This window comes from Anopheles ziemanni, chromosome 2 (genome assembly GCF_943734765.1).
Source record: "Anopheles ziemanni chromosome 2, idAnoZiCoDA_A2_x.2, whole genome shotgun sequence".
In the NCBI taxonomy this organism is placed as follows: Eukaryota; Metazoa; Arthropoda; class Insecta; order Diptera; family Culicidae; genus Anopheles; species Anopheles ziemanni.
The window spans coordinates 21,525,065-21,547,904 of NC_080705.1; the positions used below are offsets into that span (position 1 = coordinate 21,525,065).

General features: G+C 42.3%; 1 protein-coding gene across 2 annotated transcripts; it reads left to right on the plus strand.

Moving 5' to 3' along the window:
• The first annotated feature begins 7,584 nt into the window (after window positions 1–7,584).
• On the plus strand, window positions 7,585–19,944 carry LOC131285161 (guanine nucleotide-binding protein subunit gamma-e). 2 transcript variants are annotated; one of them, XM_058314030.1, is made up of 3 exons: window positions 7,585–7,698; window positions 17,635–17,736; window positions 19,884–19,944. In XM_058314030.1, the coding sequence occupies exons 1-3, from the start codon at window positions 7,586–7,588 to the stop codon at window positions 19,885–19,887; spliced, it is 219 nt and encodes a 72-aa protein (XP_058170013.1). In that variant the 5' UTR covers window position 7,585; the 3' UTR covers window positions 19,888–19,944. The 2 variants fall into 2 exon arrangements, with proteins under 2 accessions (XP_058170013.1, XP_058170007.1); XM_058314024.1 differs by lacking the exon at window positions 19,884–19,944 and having other exon boundaries at window positions 17,635–18,411.
• The last annotated feature ends 2,896 nt before the right edge of the window (window positions 19,945–22,840 follow it).

The window sequence follows — 22,840 nt, forward strand, 5'->3', positions numbered from 1 at the left end:
ATCAATTCAGTAGTTCTATGAAATGTGCGGAGTGCACCGACATTTTCAACTCCTGTTTGCTTGAAGAAATTTTTGATTCTGTTACCTCTTGATTACACTTTTGGCGTTGATGATGATAGTTTATGTATTTTGCAACCAAATTATGAAATAACAATATTACAAACCACACAGAACCACAAACAAACACCAACCACGGGCATACGGCAATGTAGTGTGAAAGGTACATGATGGAGCAAAAAGGCAAGAATGTTTTTTAATGCATAGTTCCAAAGCTATTACTAAATTTAACTTATGAGATTAAAAGTAAGCACAAAGAACATGGCATTGACTACATTTACCACAATGTCGGAAGTTTCCCCCAATGGATTCTCAAAAACTATTTTGAAAATGAATGACAGTTTTTTCATAAGGGTATGATGAATATCCCATAATTTCACGACACTTTCTTGTTTGTTAGAACTAACTAACATCTCAACTGATCCCGCTAAATTTCATTTGATTTCATCTTGTCATCGAAGCGGTCACACAATGAAAATGCGATACAATCGTAGAAGATATTCAAATGAGAGACAAACCTTTTCTAGCTGAAAATACCACTCGGTACGTTTTAGAGCATAGAAGTCGGAAAAAAAGCGAAAGATTCCTGCCAAATGTGATAAACAATGGAAATAAAGTAATGGAAATAAAACCCTACACGTGGTCACTAACGCTTGGGGAAAGTAATGGGGGGGAGAATATAAACTAGTAAAATTTTTAACCAAACACAAGAAAGGAATAGTCAATCATTAAACAAAAGGGACGTTGGGCGAAGTTTGAACTGCCGGATAGAGACCGAATGCAATCAGTATGATTTTCCGTATGACATGCTTCAGATTCAGACAATTGATATTCAAACAACACCAAGCACATTTAATAAGTAAAGCAAAAGAGAATTGCAGTGCAGAAAGAGTGAAACGTAAACGAAGCAATAATGAGCGCATTGAAACGTTTCGGAAAGGTATTACACTTGGGATGAAGACGTGAGTATCGAACAACGCAGTTAACCGTAGAAAGCATACAAATGGGCCAAACTTTTACACGATTGTAGCACTATACGCAAAACCAGAATGAATAGTAACCAGGAGAAGCGAATTTTAAGACCAGCAAACCTTCCACCTTGGCGATCAGCATACGAAAGTCAAACGATTGGCGAAAGGATATATCCATCCTTTCCAACTTCCGTTTCCGCCTTGTGCCGTTCAATAAATGTTTTTGTTCCATTGCTTCTTTCGTGTCATTTAGCCAACTCGCATAAGCAAACGTTTCATCATGTTTAAAGAGGTTTAATTGTTGTATATTCTTTTTTACAAATATCGCCAGCTTTTACGAATACAAAATCGCTTGCAATGCTTTCCTGGTATGTTTTCTTCAAACAACCAAACCTAAGGTGGTACGAAATGAGTGTATGCGGATGTGTGTGTATGTGGGGCCAGAATGAATGAATGGATCAGGAATAGAAACGGATATGAGTGAACATGAGTGTGTACTGTACCTGAAACCGAAAGTACAAAGGAAAGTCTTTATATCGTGATTGGAAAATTCCTGTGTTTAATTTAAATATCTTGGTAAACTGATTTGATTAATTTTATGCACATATCAAAACCCTATATTTTGGTTCTCTGTTTCTATTTCGCATTGCAAGAAAGCCCCAATCAGATGGCATCCGAACCCACCGTCCAACTTTTGCTTTTCCGTGTTGACTGATGACAACGAGAGGCGCACTTTCTTTAGATGTTCGTTTGAAATCTTTCGAATTTTGCTTAGGGGTTCTTCATAAGCCTACTAGATTTAAGGTTCCACACTACCGACACAATGGAATACACAAACAAAAAAGCTTCCCGTTTACCAGAAAATGCCTATGTTTCATAAGTTCACAAGAAATTAAAGAAATGCTAAACACAATCGAATTGCAAGCGTCTCGCAGGAGCTACAAACGAATATATCAGAAGCAATAGAAAAACATAGCAGTTTCATTGCAAAGCAGGTGACATTACAACTTGCATCACACATGGGAAAATAAAATCATTGAACACCAACGGACACCGAAAGCGTACTGCGCTTCAAAAAGAAAAGGGAGCGCACAGATGCGTACCATAAAATGAAAAATACCCCCGTGAATCATAAGTAAAATACAAAACAACCATACACGAATGATAAGGTCTAGAGAAAGAAAACGTTTAAAACAATGACTCATAAGTGTTTTATTGTGTTTCTGTAACCGATATATTTATACATGAATATATTAAATTGAATTACTACCCGAATTATCATTATGAAATAAAACGAGGTCAAACCAACTAAAATCCGATGGGCCTTCTTTCCTGCAAAAGAATGTTTCTTAGAATATCACAAATCGTGCTGTCATAACTGCATTCTCGTAAAAAACTAAACAGTCCTACGAGATAAAATGGTACGTTTGATGTAAAGTTGAATGGCTTCCCGGGTGAATCGATACGATCGGTTTATTGATCTACACCAATTTTACTTCAGCATTCTTCACTTCTTTTTTCCTATTACCTAGTTTAACAATGAGGACAGCTCAGTGCTAGCGTCCTCAAATATCGTTAAGGCTTCACCGAGTACTCTCGTGGGAAATCGTAGAAGTTTCGTTTGCTCCAAACGCACTAATTAAATTATTTTGAAAGCCTGAAACGAACCACCAGAGAATTACCACTTGTTTCGGGGTGTCCGTTTGGTTGGTTGCAATAGTTTACAATCACTTTTTTATGCTTGCAATGGCTCCAGAAATAAAGGTTTCCACAAATTGAAACAATTTTCTAGACGACTATCATCGACAACAATGAACCAATTTAGGGTATTGTCAATCAATTGACGAACTCCAGAGGTGGGTTGATATACTGCAGATCAAAAATAGAGGCTTGCTCGCTGTAACGAGCAGGAAAACCCTCGAGGGCTTGGATGCACTCCGGTCTCCAGCAGTCGGGACCATTTTTGCAGCTAATTCAATAGAGAAAATCGAATTTCCTGCCTCACTTAGCATTCACTGCGCTTTCACACATGTTTCTGTCGGTAATGTTGATGGGGAAAAAAGAAAACCGAGTAAAAATACCCACAAACCACCCAACCCCCGCGGTGAAAGGATGAAACAATATTTTGCTGAAGTGCTGAAAGGCATACAACCGACCGTTGCGGGCCGTTGTTTCGTTTGATCTTTGCATCAAACAGTCTGATGGTGCAAACTTTTTTTTGTTGAGGTCAGAAACAAGTTTCAATTTTAATTATTTTTAGATCACTTTGAAAACACTCGGAAAAAACTAAACAATCCAACCGCAGCCGGTCAGCACATGGATTTTGGCACATGATAGGGGAGTGTTTTTCCCGCCTGTAATACTTGCACAAAACCTCTTTTCGATGCTGCTCTCCCACCACGAGCGGAGAAAATGTTCTCTTTTGCTGGAAAAATGCCGTTGCACCGGTTGCTGCAGAATCGTCCGTGGAGGCTTCGGTCTTCGTTTCTTCTGACGAAAAGTAGGAAAAATCATACACTCTCCCAATGCACGTGTTGCAGCGTTGAGGACACACGCGTTGGTTTCAGCCCATCTTAAAACAAAAAAACGGGCGGGAAATGCCGTACCGAAGCTTGACCGGTGTTTTGCAATAGGAGAAAGAAAATGTATACCTTCTCCGAGACTACGAAGTGCATGTGCTGCTAGTCACTGGATGGATCCCTTTCGTGAAAAATTGGTTTAAAAATGCTTTAAAAATTTAAACTTTTTTGATACATTCAAAAAAATGCTTCAAAATCAATTCTGATAGTCTTGAATTCAAAACATCCTTTCGATGTCCTAGACGTGTTCCACCAAACTAGTCTCAACTGTTTATTATGCCTGAAACGCAATGTCCAGAGGACGGAATCAACCTTTGCCTACACTTTCGTAACTTTTTTTCACAAATTACCTAGGTGCATGCTGAAAGCAGGAGGAAAAAAAGCACCCACATCGAGTAGATATTAGAATTGCTTGCTTAGGAGCAACCAGGCTCGCAGCAATCTGGACAGGACACAGCCAGAGTGCGCAAGAAAAATCACCGGTGAAGCACCACACACGAACGAGACGGAGCACTTTACCTACGGTCATATGTGGCCCATTCTGTCCTTTCCTTACGGTTGAGAAAGCCTGGGCACCGAAGTCCTACCGGTCCGAAGCAATGTGCAAGAGAAACACATCCGTCTGCTGGCCGGTGTGTGTGAGCAAGAGCGAGTAGCTTTTCCTCGCGGGAGTCAAGAGTGGAGAGTTTCGTAGCAAAAGAAAAATTAAGACTCGACGAGTCTGACCAGATGAGAAAGGTAGGTATTTCCCGGAGGGGAAGCCGTTGGACGCGAATCCGTACATGCATGCATGCGCTTTTGGTGATGCAACTCTCTGCGGGATTCTTGCCACGAAAGAAGTGATTCGATACGCTATTGGAAAGGTTGCGGTATATAATGTTAAGTGTTAATTCAAGTTAATAAAATATTTTAAAAATGTATGATAAAGGCAGAAAATTCCACTTAGAAAACTTAATATAATAATAAATGACCATCTTATTTAAAAACAATTTACAAATCATTAAGTTGGCAAATAACTCGTATTTTGATTTAATCAACTACTTACTTCATTTCTAATAAGTGTTGTTTGAGTTCATTCCCAAGTGCCGTTAATAATGCAATTTCAGTAATGGTTTATTTTAATCATGTTAAAAATACTTCTTCATCGAAGGAAAATTTAATAAACTACACAACAAACGTATCCTGCACGCTTGGTTTAGAATTAGATCAATTTCAAACCATTAAAACCATCTAAAATCGACAAACACCTGAAGACCGGTGTATTAGGTACGACACGTGTGTGGCAAACCGTTAGGTGAATGTGTGCATCTAACGTTTGGTGTCCAGCCGGTTCGGATGTGCTTCACTAGCGACAAGCCCGGCGGCGGTGTGTGTAGCGTGTATTGCGGCTCCACGACATCAAACGGTGCACAGTGGAGGCCTTTGTCGGCGGTGTCAGGTGTTTGGAGCGGTGGTGTACGCTGATCGACTCACCTGCTGGTGATAAAGTGCTTCAAAGGCCCAACCAGGACAGTCACTGAACGTTGTCCGTCGCGAACGGTTCCCGACACCGAGCAGCGAAAGTGGGAAGCGCAGTCGAACGGAGCGATTGCCTCGCATAGGAGAAATTTATAGCACCATACGTATACAAGTCCCAGTCCTCTGGTATCAATTCGGAATACAAATACAACACAACAGCTGCACTAAAAGGCGAGTTATCTGCGAGATGTACCAGAAAAGTCCGAAAGACGCGGCAACTTGTAGAAAACTGAAGTGGAGATAAGAAACGCCGAGATAAGGATAGTGTGCAGCTCAAGAGTCTTTCATCATACTCACGATCATGTAGTTCAGTTGATCGTTAACAGTGAAGAGAACAAATTCGTGTTTATTATCAAGTATTTGTCCAGTGTCCATAAATCATAATACAAGTTGTTCTTAGTTTCGTTTAAATTTTGAGTAGTGCGACTAAATAACACAGATTTTGATGTTGGTGCTTGAATCTCAATAAGCCATAAATAAAACACATCCGCGCCTCGCTCTACCAATTCGCTGTGAATATGCAAATCAAAGCGCAAATGTCAGAACGGACGATCCATCGTCGTGATCTTGCCTCCGTAAGATCAACCGCTCCACATTTAACCTTGTGCGATTTGCCAAGCTATTACCTAATTGATGTCATCCGTCAAGCCGTTCCCGGTCGGATGTTCGTCTCTCTTTCTCTTTCTCTATAATTACGATACGGTACTAACTGCGATCATTGGCTTCTCAACGTAATGGATGGAATTGGATCTTGTGCCTCGTAGGGGTGTCGAGGAGGAGAAGAAATCTTTAATTTGGTTGAACCTCATCGGTTCTGCTGTGTGGTATTGGAAGATAGATCACGCTTGGAGTTGTGTGTGAAGCCTATGAGAAACAAGTGAAATTGCAGTGACTCATGAAGCAGTGTACGAAAGATCAAGTATCGAGATTGAACGCTCCGATGGTGAAGATCGTACACCCATTACTTGGTGTTGCCCTATTCAAGGCCCTTCCGATGACTCGATCAGTGTTTAGTTTATCTTCCCCGCGTATTGAGCTTACCTTGACACGATCGTCTAAGGGCCCTCTTCTCACTCTAGTCATGCGACCTTTTTTTCTCACTTCTAACTTCACATCGGCACGATCGGGTTGCATGTGCGGTTTTTTCCCCAGTGCGCCGGCATTCGACTCGTCTTCCGATTTTATTTTTCATTTATCACCTCCACTCTAATCGGAGGTGGAATCGTGATCCACAAAGTGTTGAGTGAAGAAAAAAGAGAGTGAAAAAAAATTACACCACCGAGCAAGACGCGAGACGGAAACTGGAGCAATATTGCTCACAACATTTTCGAATGATTGGTGCTTGCATTCGTTACGGTGTTTGTTATTCTGCTTTGCGAAACATCTTGCACAAACGATCTTATCAGAACTGTATCGCTGGAACGTTACTTTATCAACAAGATAACGAGCAGTCGTGCAGTATCAATCGCCACAGTCACACCTTTTGGGAAGGTTATGAGGCCGATATGTTTGACGATGTAGAAACGAAAACATGTCGCAGTAAGTGACGATTGTGCAACTGCTTTGCAACAACACGCGCGTTGGTTGATAAGAGTCGAATTTTATCTTGTCAATTAAAAAGCTTGTTGCCTTCTCTAATCGATCGTGTAAAAGAAAATGGATTCATTCTTAAAAATCACACAAAATACAAAAATAAAAATGTTTACTCTGTTTTGCTGGAAAATAACGGTTATTTCGAATGTATTCCTTTTGCACGAGAATTTCGTAAACCTACCCCATTTTCCACGCTAACTTTTCGTCGATTTGCTTCTGCGCATGTTTTCCTGGGGAAACCATGGCTACGGTCGCCAGAGTGGTTGAGGGTGTATGCAGCATCCGTTCAATACAGACGAACTTTGATGCTTGCCTGGGTGTATGTGTGGGAAAAGCAACTCCCTGTCAAAATTTTATCAAACGGTCTTTTCACTCAAGTTGAAGATTGATGCTCGGAGCATGCGTACAATAGTCCATGGCGTGTGTTTTTCGTCTCGCACTTGTTTGGGACGATTGAATTAGTAAAGTCAAAGTCAAATAAAAGAGATATAACAGATTATTTGAAGAAAAACGGAAGAAATATAAGTCTAAGTATATTTGAGTACTAAAAACATGTCCATGACAACATTACGATGTTGATATCTTTTTTTAATCCTCCTTCTTGAAACCGTCATTTCAAACAAGGGACTAATTCGTACAATTTCCCCCCTCAGGTAACCCAGACTTTTCCTTGGTGTACTAAGGATATTTCCCTTTTGATGGCTACACATTTCCCCTAATTTTTCCCCACCTCGAGAACAAACGGTAGACTAGCGCACTGCTATCAGCACCCCTACCCCCGGAGATGAATTGGGCCGAAAATTGCACGCACACCACCACGGTAAAGCACTCGACTAAACTCTCGCTCATCGTTACCTTCCAGGCACGATGGATCCCAGTATTCTAGCAACCATGGACCGTGACGCACTGAAAAAGCAGATCGAAAACATGAAGTACCAGGCCTCGATGGAGCGGTGGCCATTGTCGAAGAGTATCGCAGCGTAAGTACCACCCAAGCCACCCCCAAAACCCACCCCTCTAGTCCTGTCCAGTGTACCAGTGGTTGGTTTCAGTTGGTTTCGTTTACTTTTTGTGAGCCCTTAGTTGAACAGTTTGATTTTGGAGAATCGATAAACCCGTTTGTATAACGATTACCTTTCCCGTTCATTTCCGGTGAGTGAAAAATCCTTTACCTGGAGACGGGAGGGGACACACGGTAATGAGTCATTGTGTGAATGGCTGTGCGGAAAAAAGGGCACCGCGAAAAGCGAAAGCGGAAAAGGATCCACTTCTTAGCGAGGGGGTTGGTTGTTCGCCCGTCGCCATCAGTCGATATTTTCGGGGTGTGTATTGGTTAAAGGACGGTTAAACGGCCACGCCAACGGGACGGGTTTCGGCCCGAAAAAGTGACAAGTGACTTGCGAGAAAGGCTGCGGCAAATTGCACATTGGGTAGCACAGGGGTGCACCTGACCAAATGTGGCGTGTGACCAGTGTGAGTGTATGTGTGTGTGTGCGTGAAAGGAACCAAAGGGGAAAGGGGAGCAGTAATGGAAGGTACGCCAACCGGAAAAGCACGAAACGCGACACAATCGCAAAGTTACATGAAACAATCCACACAAACCCGATGGAATCGAACAGGAACATTAGTTACGCAGACAAATCGAAACTGTTGAAAAACGGAAACAAACGATGAAGAGACAAAAGTCAGCCCGACGTCAACGGATGTGGGAAAAATCGATATATGTAACCCTCGTGCATGCCTTGGGTAGGGAAGGAGGAGCGGAAACCCCATCAGCCAGAAGGGCGGTGGACGTGTGGGAGGGAGGGAAGCTTGACCGTACAGCAGTATTGGTGCAATCGGTTTTCTCCATCGCTGGAAAACAACGGGGCGGGTAAAGGTGTCCAAGTGGAAAACGGCACCCCGCCGACAGTGAGTTTTTCCAGACCCAGAGGGGTGTCGGGCGTGGGGTGTGTAGTGTGAAGGTGTGTGTGTGTGTGTGAAACACGTGGAAGAGGGGGGGCACAAGTTTTCAGGCACAAGTGAAGAATTAATGCTAGAGCACTGAACACAACCGCCCGAACAATGAGTATGCGGACGAACCACTTACTAACAGAGGGGGATGATACAAATGGACGCGTGTGTGTGTGTGTGTGTCGGAGTGCCGTACAAAGTGCGCTTGTATTGTGGCACACTGCGCGGGCTGGGTTGTAGCGGCATTTGTTCGTTGGGCCAGACCGAAAAGGGGATGCTAAACAAGGGTGGGATCTTTATTCACGCGCTTCATCGACGGCTCAATCGTTCTTATCTTACGATAACCTTTTTTTTCTCTCTCGCCAATCGTACTGGCATTGTGTGTGCGTGTGTGCACTAGTTGTTGTTGGTTGGAAGTGGGAAAATAAATACCCTCCCAACGGTGCCAAGGTAGACCAAGGTTTCTATAGCGCACGGTGGAGACGCATCATCGTTTTTCGATTCGAGCGTGGGAAAACAAGAGACAGAACAATCACAGCCTCCTCTCCAGCGGCGATAGAGATCGCTTCGCTTCCCTTAGCGCTCTTATCGTCATTATCGCCGGGGCCCATCAACCTAAAACTCCCTCACCTTACCCGGTCCCTACTAAAGCGAACCAGGTCGGAGGTTATTAATTACCACTAATGGTGGTGTTGGTGGTGGCAAACCTCCACAGCGAGAACATGAGTCGGAGGAAACGCCGTTCTTGCAGAGAGTGCGTTTGATGTGTGTGGGGGAAGGGGGGGGGGGGGGAGATCTTGAACCGCCCCGGGGCTGTCCGCCTTCGTGCGGGCTGGGTTGGGGTTTGTCGGCAAGGTGCGTTCGCTACGAGTAGAAGAAGAAGCGCAAAGGGTTTGCAAACCCTCCGGGGGAGTAAGTGTCAGAAACGTGCACCAGGTGCCTCCATTTGGTTAACAAAACCCCGATGTGGGTTTGACGTTGGTTACCAAATGGGTTGTTCTGGATGGAATGTAAGCTAGATGGTTGTCGGTTCATACTTGCACAGTAGCACAGGCATCCATCTTACCATTTTCCTCGACAAGTTTATTAAACTGCCAACATCATTTGGTAGTTTTGGAGTTTGGATCATAAGTTAATTTTGTTTTGATTATTCCCAAAAACGGCCCTACTGACAAATTGAGATGGTGTCTGTTTGAAATAGGAATGGTTTTGCATCCAAATAATTATCATAAACAAAGTTGTTAGTGCTTGAAAAAAAGGAATAAAATATTCGTAACCTCATACCCTTCTTACAGAAAAGTCTTATAAGAATTTTGCTTAGAGATATACTTACTGATATTATCAATATCAATATCTAAAGTTAAACAGAAAATAAAGACAGATAAATGAAAAAAAAACTTTATGGAACATTATCCTGTAAAGACAGTATAATTTATATGTATAAATTGGTTTTTAATCTATAAGCGCTAAAAGCGATAATGAACTTGATACACTCAGAAGATGATTGAAATTCATTGACGTTATTTACTTATTAGAAAACATTAAAATTATTTGTTAACATAGGTTGTTTGTGATAACATTGGTTGGATTCCTTAGAACAGTTGTTTGTGTGTTTGCGTTTTCGTTTTTCGATGAACTAATTCAGCAAAAGTTCATCGAATACCCTTCGGGATATTTCCCAGGAATATCATGTTTCCCGAAAATGGCTTCGGCCGGCCGTCGGGTCGAGCGAACATCGCTAAACCATTTTTGGCCAGGGATTAGCGAAAATTTCATCAAAGCATCTCGAGGGAGTGGTCTAGGGGCCTGAGCGAGCGAGTAATACCGCTCTGTAATCGAGCCCCACAAAAAGCCAATCGCTGACCGATGTTTGATCATTGACGCAAACCTCCGCAGGGAGTGTCGGAGTCGGAGTCGGAGTGGTAGTGCTAACGTTAGTGGCTTTAGGTTGCCGAAATTGTGTGGTGATCTAATTAGACTGCTTGTTCAAAATACACTACATGGTAAGCGTTCGATAGAGCCGCATTGGTATATGACTTTAGAATAAATTTTATCACTTGATGTTGCCAAAATATGCACCTCATTTTCCATGTATTGCAAAATCTTAAGTTCCATTGGGAAATATCAGCCATTGCACAACAGAGCAGTCGCTTCGTAAGTAAATTTGCAGAGTTATTAAAAGTGCCTACGCCCAGCCGTCCTGCTCGTTAGCAGGAAAGCCTAAAGGGCACCACTTATCGCTAACGATGTTCTAATAATGTCGCCGTGCTCATCTTCTCGCGCTCACAGCAGAGCTCACCGGAACCGCCACAATGCGATGGTCAATTTGAGCGCAACAGTAGCAAAAATTACCGCCCTACACAACGCCTAAGAATGTGAAGGAAACGTAACACGACCAAGCGGGCATGCATCAGAAGTGGAGTGGACGGAGGCAGGCTGGCGACGCTTCCATCAGCCGAGTATGGCCAAAAGGCACGAACAAGTTTTTCCATCATCCGTTTCGTGTCGTGGAAACGGGGCGGGAAACGGGTCTTCCTCACTGCACCATAGGCTTGTGCGTGTTCTTATTTTCCGTGTCAAGACAGTGGACGCAATACCATGCCGCCGGAGGCACAAGCAGGAAGGAAAACCAGTGGCGAGAACAGGGAAAAACGTTGACGGAAAGATGTTCGTGCAAAGTGGTTGCACTGCAAGGCACATCCTGAAGCCTTTTTCTCGCGCCGCGTGATGAAACTGTTAATTTCAATATTGAAAGGTTTCATTGTTCCGTCGGGACGGTTTCTGCTTCGTCTTCCTGCTGCTTTCGTATTGCTTCATCAAGCATGTTTCGTTCTGAAATGAGAAAAAGCCTTTCGGTCACCAGTTGCTTGTTGTAAAAAAGGATGCTGCAGACAAAACGTTCTTGGAGAAGATTGAGAATGGAACCGTCTTGGAGAGCTTTCGATTGCATTGTTTCAAATTTGTTCCCATTTGTTGATGAGGATGGTTGAGAATGGAAAAGTTTTATTGTAAGATTCGTTCACTTTATTTTAAGCATAAGAAATTTATTTCGTCTATCTATTCAAAAAGTTGTCTTTATAATATTTATTTTATAAGCGTCTAGCCTTGCTCAGTGAAAATACAATCGTGCTGCAAACCTAGTACTAAGAACGCTAACCAAACTTTACTAACCTTCACTAACATTTCTAACATCTGCATGCAATACTAACCAACTAGTTTGTAGAAGCGACACGAGGAAAAAAGACACAATCCGTCTCGCTAATGACTGACCCCTCGCTAACCCATGACTACCAACAACTAAACCTACCTAACACCTTTACTAACCAGCGAAGTGCGCCGGGTGGAGCGAACGGGGACGAACGAATTCGTCGCCGGAAAAACGCCCCCGCCCGGCCGCCCGATTTGCAATCTCACCGCATAAACAGGCCACCGGGTCGTGATTGAAATTTTAATGAAAAGTAATCATACCCGAGCTACTTAGCGGACGGGCGAACAGCGCCACCAAGAGCAAGTGGAAGCTACGAGGCACGCGAGGTGGAAAAACTCCTATGCCGGGTAGGTTGGTATCGTTTTGTTTCCCCCAGGTGGTAGGAGGGAAAGGATTCGGGACACTGGGAAAATAGACGAATGGGGGGGTAGGATTTGATAATGGATTACGTTTCTCGCGGCACGTGATGAATGCGACCTCGTGGCTGAAAGCCAGCTTAACATGCTGGTTGATGGTCGGGCGATGGGCTATAAATAAATAAAAGTTAAGGGAAGAAAAACAGTTTTTTTAATGGCCCATTACAAACGAACGAACCCAGGCCAATGGAAAACTGCGCATGGAAAATAGTTCCGGCGTATAAATATCCCTCACCTGGAAGAATGTTGGCGTCGTACGAACTAATTGGATTTCAATTAGAAAGCTTCTCCCAGCCATCCCTACCCAACACCCTCTCTCCACCAGTCCCCAGGGAAATGGAGCAAACGGTGCCTTGATGTAACAGGATTATCATGGGGAATTGATTTCCCGCTTTCTAGGTGCAAGGGGATAGGGAAATGTTACCGTTGATTGGGGAAAGGCATCCAGACTGATCGAAGCATTGGACGTGGGGACAGTTTTTGTCCTTCTTTCCCTTTCAATTATAATAACGAGCTACATGTGCCAGGAAATTATTCGTTACTATTTATTATCATCGCATATCGTTCATCATACACGACACATGAGCTTCCGCCTTCATTTAGAAATAATATACAGGCTGCAGCTAATTTCTTTTTCATGTTTCGTAGAATTTGCTTTTCTTAATAAAATTAAATCAAATTTCAAACAATATGCCTATAATTAAAATATGTTAGAACTTGGTTTCTCTAGCTGACGATTTCTTCCTGTTCCTTTTATTGCCATGGTTTCTTTAATTTCCTACGGAAATGTTGTTAGACGATCGATCGCTAGGAAACCCTGCCATTTCCACAGTTCTAGGATTTCTTTCTGTTGTCGATTCCAAGAAGCAACACCACATCTCGCACACACTTGATTGGTTTTTGGAAATGGATGATTTGTTTCCTCCATCCGCGTTGGTGGCTTACATGAACCATCCGTGCTTTCCGCCTGCGATAATGTCGTTCTGGCGAAAACGGTGTCCCCACAGAGGCAGGAAAAATTTAATTACTTCGTTCGGTAAAATGTTGGTCCCTTCTCCCACACGCACACACACCTAAAGTTATCTCACCGGTAGCTAGGCTACGGATGATTACAGATCAGCAGGAGTCGTAGCAGGAAACATGGACCCAGGAAAGCAGCATCAATCATGCATGTGACAGTACGCGCACAGCTGTCTATGTTTTGAACATATTATCGTGCCTAATGGCGTCTAACGAGCGGGTACAAGCGAAATTAAGCATCATTTTCCTAGGATGTTTCATTACATTTTCTCCTCTTTTCAATGCTTGGCGAGTTGGTTTTCCCGAATGCTGAATTATTTTTTTTCCAACAACTATCTTCCGTTCGCCCCCGCACACCAGCGCACATCAAAGACCGTTGCTGGGAGCAACAGCGCCAACATAAATAATGAACCACGGGTGATGGAGCTCATAGATGTGGCAGATTTCCAAGATTCTTGCGCGAAATTAAGTGCACCGGAATGAAAGCATCATTTTTATTGCTTTCATTCTGTGATCCGTCGGAACGTGCCGAATACAGCTATGTGATGTTTTGTTTTATTTCGTTTTCTTTTCGCTGTCCTTGAAATATACAGCTATTTCTTTTTTTTTTTGTGATCGCGAACGAACAAACTTGCAGTGAAAGCGGGAGAGCACCGAAGGGTTTATGGCAACGGATTTATTTCTCCGTTTCCCGTTTCGCATTACAGCGCCCGCACCCCCCCCCCTCCCCCCCTGCATAAAAGCCCGCCCATCCCCTTTGCGAAAGGGTCTGAGAAGGTGTGGGAATAAAATTTCCGGCATACACATTTTTACGAAGCACGGATTTTCCGGGGAGTTCAAATGAAACGCTGATTGGTTTTTTCGGGTCGAGGGATGTGAAACAAACAAAAAAATGGTTGATGGAAAATTTCCGCACTTGTACCAATTCAGTGTGTATCATAAGTTTACGCATGATTGCGAAATGCTTGATCAAACCGTGGGAATGCAACGATCGGAACGGTGCTTTTGAAAGACCCTTTTCCGAAATAACCTTTCAGTGGCCTGAACGATGCTTCTTTATTGGTCTGCTTGTGGATGGTATCGGTTTGATTGATTTCACAAAGACCTAACCACAAAATTTGATTTCAACACGGTTAGCAATATTTGTTGCTTGTTATTCCAAGAGTTATGCATTCCATACAAATTATTTTTCATCAAAACTGTTTCATTTTTCTTGACACCACCTTCCAGTTAAAAACTTGTTTTCCCGCGCTGTTTACAAATGCCTTCGGTATCTCTAGCCCGGTCATCGTTTACACCGTACCGTTGGACCTCCTTTCCCAAAAAAGCCACCGCACTTTGGGTCGATGGAGGACTAATTAAATTTCACGCCCGTGTTTTTGCTCGGGCGGCGGAAGCCGATTCGCTTCCGGTGCGCTTCACTTCTCTCCGCTCAGCTTGACTCGCGACAGAATTGTGGAAGCAAAACCACCGGACCTGGTTGGGGAGCTTCCGGCATTGCCTCCGGAGCCACCGCTCTGCGGTTTTCCATAAATCAATTTCTCGCCGTCGTCCATTTCCGGCGCGATGCGAGCCGATGCCTAAGTGAATCATCATCGCGTCGATAACGCCGGCATACAGCAAGAACCAGCGGAAGAGAAGTCTTTCAAGTTGAACATTTTTCAACGAAAGCGCGAGTTAAATCAATTTTCAACCGGAAGATTTTCCGCACCACAAGTTGCGAGCGAACTTTGCGTAGCGAATTCCATAAATTCACCAGCGCGATAAAGCATTCCAACTTATTCTCCCAGGCCTCGTAGGTTGGTTCGTTGCTGGATCATGCATATTGTATGCATATGCAAACACGCGTGCTGGATGGTTGTATCCAGCAAAGCCAACATACTCTATGCATATGCAAACATGTTGTTCAACATCCCATCATCGCACCAAGGAAAAGTTTTGCCCGTAACCAGAAAGCACGGTAGTACGGAGCGATCGATAGCGAGAGCGGCGCGGATCGGGCTTTTCCCGCTGTTGATGTCAGAATTTCAACAGCCTGGATGTTCTTTTTGCTTCTTCTTTTATTTTGCTCGTCGCCAAACTTTTCTCAGCGTTATTACGCTTTCAATATGATGCCAGTTGTTTGATTACTTTTCGGAGGGTGGCATTTCTCTTCGACATGATTTTCAAATTAATCATCGGCGTCGCAGACAGTCTTCCGTTTTCCTTCGTTTTTCCATTCGAACCAGTAATTTTCATGTTACTTATACACTCAATTCAAATTCGGAAAGTAAATAAGTCGTTCGTATTACAATTTTATCGATTGGATAAGTACGAGTGATTTTCGCAATTACGGTGTGCTACACTGCACCGCCATTCAGCGCAAAGCTCTCGAATCTTCCATTCGGTTGCTTTGCGTGATAAGAGCATGAATCACATATCCCTCCCAAAACGTGTCAGTCGTACGCTACATGTGCCATGTCCTTGATCCAGCTCCATCTGCATGGGCTCAGCCGTTTTCGGTGACAACGGTGACACATCGCAAATAAAATTCCTTCCCGTTCCGCACGCATTCATTTGCCAGCGTGGTTTGGGTGGGAGGTTTTGTTGAAATGAAAACGCGAAGGCGAGCGAACGAAGCAAAGTGTGGTTTTATTATGTTGCCCAACCGTAAGACCCTGCTCAGCGCTGTCACTCGCCCGGATGAATCAGTTTTCGATGATTACGGCAAAGATGATGAAAATAAGGGAAAAAAACTGGATCTAATATGGCGCCAACGGAAGAGGATTTTGGTTGAAACTGTGAAGATCCCTGAAATAATGGGAACGGGAAAGGCATAAAGAAAAGGCATTTTTGTCTGAAAATCCTCAAATCAAATAATATTCCCACCGTTTTTCTGAACAATATTGCAACTCTACGTCCTGATGTTACCTGCAAAATAAGAGACATGGTATTTCACCTTTTAAGACAAAATTTTCCATGTAATTGTTAACTGAATATTTCTGAAAATTTCTCAAGTTTGCTCCCTCCGGTGATCAGCGCTTCGTGAAAGGAATGTTTCCTGTTTCGTTTCGATGTTTCCTTTCAACATCGGACAGACAGATTTATTATTTTCACGCTCGGCTAAGTCCATCAATCGGAGCGCGGGAGGCACCTTCATTTCTTATCAACATCCGGTAAAACGGGGCAAACCCCGGCCGTGTCCTTCTAGGAAAGTTGTGCTCCGTTGCGTCGCTGATTAAAAATACATCAAATACCAGCGCCTAGCTGAAGAGGTTGTGGGAAGATGGGACATTTACCCGCTGTGCTGTTCAATATTTAATTGACTATGCCTTGAGTCTCCAGCTGTGAATCCTGGCCCGAAAACCCCCGGGCGTATCTCGGAGCCCCGGTGACACCTCGCATTTGTAATTCAAATAAATTCGTAAGCAGAGCCACAAACTAGTTCGTACAGCAAATTTGAGAGCACTTTACATCCCGTGCTAGCGCATTATTTTTTCCACTCAGAAGAGTGTCGTTAAATTATTCTGTGCCATGATATTTTTGCTATTTTTCAAATTTTTTTGTGAAAAAAAAACGAAGGAAGTTACAAATCCTTTTTAGAGTTAAGCGTGCGAAACTGGAATGTAATAATTTTAAAAATAACAGCTTTCCGGTAAGGTTCAAGGGTTTGGTTCTGCGAAGGCATAGAAGATGTATCTGGTATATAAGAAAAAAAAACAACACTCAGCCAATCTTAACAAACAACTCCTAGCAACCAACTTTAAGCCCCCCGGGGTTGGGTCGAAACATCTTAAAATTGTCATGGAAACGAAAGCATTGCAATCTCAAAAGCAATTTTGTAAAGAAAGGAAGGGAAAGAGCGAGAGGGTGGAAAGACTAGGGGGGAAATCGGGGTGTTTGGGAACGTTCATTCTTTAGTCGTTTTCCACGCGTTCTTCAGGTTTGGATTGGACCGGCCCTGCAGCGACCAAGTTCAAAAGAATTGCTTTTAAATACCTTAAATGCTTATGATCCTTTTAGATTTCAGAAGGAGGAGGCATTTAACCAGTTGCTTTCTGATGTATCTAGAGAAAAATGTTAAAAGTACTAACAATCTTTTTCTTAGTATATTTTAGAGGATAAATATTCTTGTTTCACTTCATGTAATGTTTATCTAGAAATATATTTTAATTCCTATATTTCCTTACATTTCTTACTACTACCAATATCCATCGAATTTTCAAACCTTTTCCTGTATCCTTGACCATCGTTTTATTATAGCACCTGTCCGGCTAACGTAGTGAGCACTTTTGCGACTTTCAGTCCACTTACTAACCACTTATATTCCTCTTTTCCAGCATGCGAGAATACGTGGAGGAGAACGAAAAGAATGATCCGCTGATTCACGCACCGGACAAGAAGAATAATCCTTGGGCCGAGAAGGGCAAATGTGTCATCATGTAAATAGCGTCCTATCTTCTACCAATACTACTACTTGTTCTTCTACTACTTCTACTACCACCACCACTACTACTACTACTAGTACTTCTACCATCACTACGCTTCTACATCTACCAAAAACCGACTACTACTTCTTCCTCCTCACCATCACCACAACAAAATCACTTCTAGTAGGGCAGCCTGTTGCTTGTTCTGCTACGACAACAGCTACTAGATCACTATTTTCGTCCACTTTTGCTCTCGCTGGCAAAGAGAAACAGGACCAGAACTAAGCCAATCTCAGCAGCTTCGACAGGCAGCTGCCTCGCTGCTCCCCATTTGCCACCCACACTACCTCCTTCCCCCAGGCGGTTGGTGAAATGTTTTATAGAGTTTCCTTGGAACAGCTAACGCAAACCGAATTTCTTATCGAATACTCACCAAAACCTTGGACCACTCGCGGCGAAACAAACCGAAAAATCGAAATAACCGAAATCAAACTAAGGCGAAAGTCAATCAATAAGATCACTAGAACATCGCAAACATAGAGTAATCGAAGCGAAGCTGGAGCCGGCCGACCAGACGGCGTTTTACGAGTGTTTAGTAAACGAAAGAATCTTCTAGTTAACTCTCACGATACTCACTATCACTATAGAAACCAACGAGAAGATCTGACAGTTTGAGGTCCACTAAAAGAAAAAAAAACTCTCCGTTGGAGTCTGTTTTATTGTTGTTAAACTATTTCGTTTGAGTGTAGTTTTTTAATTCCCCTATTTAATTTGTTTCGTTTCGAAATGGTGTACATTTTAAATCTGTTGGTTGTCATGCGTGGATTGTTTGATTCTCCCCGATGTCGTTTATGGTTTAACACGCGTTTGAACTAACAATTGCTGTAAAAAACAAGTGTGGACAGTGTTGTGAACACAATGGATAAGAAAACTTCAACAGACAACCGTACACTAACTCAAGCGTTTGCTTTGCAATGGAGAGTGAATCCTAGTCGAAATTATTATATTACCATCTCGTTGAAATCCTGATTTTATTTAACTTTGATTTGGAAACAAGGTGTACATTTAGTTTGATCGGTAAATTTGTATGTCCACACAAGACACGCTATAGTAAAAGACGAGGGAAGTATGTGTGCGCCGGAGGAGGTAAACAAAAGGTGGAGGGAAAACGAAAACGAACACATGCAACTATGGTCTCGAATTGTGCTATCTGTGCAAAATCTGAATGATTAAAGATTAAAGAGCGTTAGCGTGACTGGCTAATGGATATCAATCAACAAACGTGGCTGTTTTGAATCATTGTGCATCAACAATCCTTCGCTAACTTATTGTTTTCACCGGAGGGCGGAACCGAACAATCGTCGAACTATCATACACCTTTGTGATAAGGATTCTTATCAAAAAAGGACACACACATACACATACATACACTTCCCAAAGGATACACGCCTTCGTTTGTTCGTTGTGTACAAAATGATGCATTCTATTCCTCTTCTGTTTCGCGGTCGGTGTGCAGAATGTTTGAGTTTTGTGTCTATGCTGGAAAATAAATCGTTACAATGCATGTCTCACCAAGTTTGTCTGTGGTATTGTTTCTTGTCGTTCCTGCTTTATTTGTTACTGTTTTATCATTTCGTTCGGTTTATTCCTGATCCCCTGTATTTTACTTTTCTTTCCGGGATTTACTTTGACTGAATGAGTTGTGTTTCTTCGGTTCGTTTGATAATGTCCCGTTATGTATATTGTGTGTTGCTTTACGCAAAGTTATCGATGTTGTTTGTCATTATTATAGGTTAAACAATCAAATACGAGTTAAAGCAAAACAAATATTTATCATGTGATATGATTTCAATAAAAACTCCATACGGCACGATTAGTTTACAATAGAAAACTGTACATACACGGACCACATGTAATGGAGTACTTTGTGAATATTGTTTGTTTGTTGAACCTCAATGTGGTTTGTCATTTACGAACTAAAAATGTTTGTCGACGAAAACAACACCTCCGCCACCATGACCTTTAGCTCGACGGATGTGTGTGAAAACTATCACTAGGTCACGTTTGCATGCAGTACACCGACGCTTTCCAACTCTGCTCAACGAACTACCGAACCCAGAATTAAGACCACGTGTGTCTATTGGTTCTCTTCTCGACAGATAAAACGGATCGTTGTCTTCACCAGTTAGCTATGCTGCCTCGTGCTACAAAGAGAGGGAAATACAGAGAAGAAGCATTAAGGAATGATAGAAAAAGAAGGGAAAAAAATTAAGGAGAAGGAGTGAAAGATATGCCTATGGCTTCGCAGTACATTCTGCGTGTCTAAATGGCAGTTGGAGCAAGAGATGGACAACGATGGCAGGGTGCCGGAAACGGAAGGATAGAAAGTCTTGCGAAAGTAAAAAGCATTGGCTTTTTTTGGCGTAATTACTTCCAACTCCATAATCGAATCGATCCGAATCGCACAGTCGCCAGGGAACGTCCAAGGAAGGTCCTGTATCAGCATCGGCACCATCGGCATCGTCGTCTCCAGCATCATTAAGCATCATCGTCAAGTTTCCACAAGTTTGCCTCAGTTTGAGGCGCTCGTGCGAAGGAAGGGAGCATGAAATACATTTAACAAGAATCTAGTCATAGTTCGTTTCTTTTTGTTGAATGTAAACACAGTGCAGCAGCTAGGTCGTGGAAAAGTTAACAGGCGAGTTGTTTGACATTTTGGGGATCACGGAAGAATCCCCGGCAGGAAGATTAACGAGCAGCTCTGTTCAATTCCAGCAAAACTCTTCTGTATGCTTTGGAATTTCTACTTACTTTCTGTACTTTCTCGCATTTCAATAGTGAATTCTGTGGGTGTTTAGTATTTATTGACTCGAGAAACTTCGGCAAACCAGCCTTCCATTCTCTATTCTTTCCCATCCATTCAGTATCCGGCGAACCGATACCGAATATCAATCGCCATGAAACGTATTTTGTACTCAGTAGAATTTCCCACATAAAATCAGGTTGCAAAACGACAGACGTAGCTTCTCTTCCATGGTGGAAAAAAGAGAAAAGAGAAAGCAAGAAAGCAACCTACCTCGGGCAGTGAAATGTTAGCGAAGTGGTTTAATTTATTCTCGCAAAACCGTGCAAGTCATTTATTTCTTTTAAAATAAATAGAACGCAAGTCGGCGTTAGGAGGTAGGATGATTTTACGACCCCACCAACGCCATGTGTTTTTTTCTTTTGTTCACTCTGGAAAGAGTCAAAATTAGTTCGACTTCGACTTATCGATTACATTCCGGTCTTGAAATACACTTCCGTAGGTTATGGCGACGAGAGAAGCTCAGCTATTGTTCCATTGTTTGTTTGTACGTTTGTGTTAGGGAAAGGACCTAAATAGACCCCCGGAAAACCAAGCGTAGGAGTAGGTTCGATTTTGTTTATTTTTTGTTTTAACACTGCCTGTTAAAATTCCATAAAGCTAGCGAACATTTAAAATAAATCATTACTAAGGAATGCTATATTAACGAAGATAATTCACTTTTCTTAGAAATAAAATAAATGATTGCGTAAATTATAAACTAAGCGTTTTTAACAGAACGTGACGAATCTTGACTTTCCCGAAGTTGATTCGAAACGTTGAATCCTATGAGTTGGAACATTTCTTTATTTACAATAAGAGCAAGTATCTAATGTATAAATAATTTTTACGATGTACATTAGCTCAAAATTTATATATAATCTCGATAAGTTCAAATATATCAGACCAATTTTGTCTCGAAACGATCTAAAAAAGTTCGGTCGGAATAAGCTAGGAGTACAACCGCACACAATGCTTTAATTTCTAGGTTTGTGTCTTGGCTAAAGCTTAAAAATGGAGCGTTTCCACGTCCAAAGCCCACAAGGATTGATGCTTTCGGAAAATTGAACCTAGGATATTCGAAAATAGATGAAAATTTTCTCCACATTATCCTTCCGAAACAGTGGTTCATGCGCAAAAGTTTTCAACAATAACGATTCTCGAAGCGTTACTTTTTCGTAACGGCTAACAACAAATCGGATCTAAACAAACCAGTTGAAAATTGACGTCGGAAAAGGCACTTGCAAACGAAACACCAGTTCTGACATCGGTCAAGGAATTTCTCGTTCTTTTTAATTGTGCGCTCAATAGCTTAAGTTTGACAATTAGCGATGGAGGAATTTTTAATTTTCTTATACATTTATTTAAACATTTATGTGCAGTTACCCCCTAAGCGATTGTGAAGGAGAGTTTTCGATGGTATTGGTACATTTTTGGTGTGTTTTATTAGGGCAATGCATTGTTTTGATGCACTCTTCCTGGCTCCCCTTGGTTTTTTTTTCGTATTCGGTTCTTTTCCTTAGGGTAACGTTGATTACTTTTTCTTTCGCGTTCAGTTTTTTGTTCCGACGAGGGGTGCAAAACAACATTAGGGGTGGCTGATGAGTGTACCGTGGATGGGTCTGCCAAGGGATGCTAGACCGCAGTAAAAAATCGTCCTAACTCCCGTGCCACGTTTCCATCGCAGGGACGTGCAGCAAAAAGCATACAGAGGAGAACCGAGAGGAAGACAAATGATAAAAAATGAAGACCACCAAAAAAGCCAGCGTTGAGACATGTCTGCGTGGTGCGATGGTTTTTTCTCCATCGTTCCAAACGCGAGGGTGGTACTTTTGTCTTACTTTTATTGCACAACGCGAACGAAAAGTTCGGCAAGGACATTTATTTTTATTTCGCTTCTTTGTCAACGTTTAATCGTGGGGGAGATTTTTTTTTTCGTCCCGTTCCTTCTTTCCGGTCTCTTTGTCGGTCGTTGAGATTTTTAATTTTATTTAGATTTTGAAAGAAACTTCTCATTCTGCTTCCTTGTTTGCTGCACGAGTTGCTCGAAGGTAATGACATTTTTTCGACAACAGCAACGGGGAAAAAACCTGAGAGGGTAGTTTTTTCCTGTTGTTACCATAGTGAACATTGGAAATAAATGGGTCATGTTCGCCTTAGGTTTCCGAAGGATGCTCATTAGCATAACAATAATGTGGATTGCTTTAATGAATCTCGTAAATCGGTTGCTAGTGGAAACCGAAGCAGGTTTGTATTTGAATGTCAACTTAACAA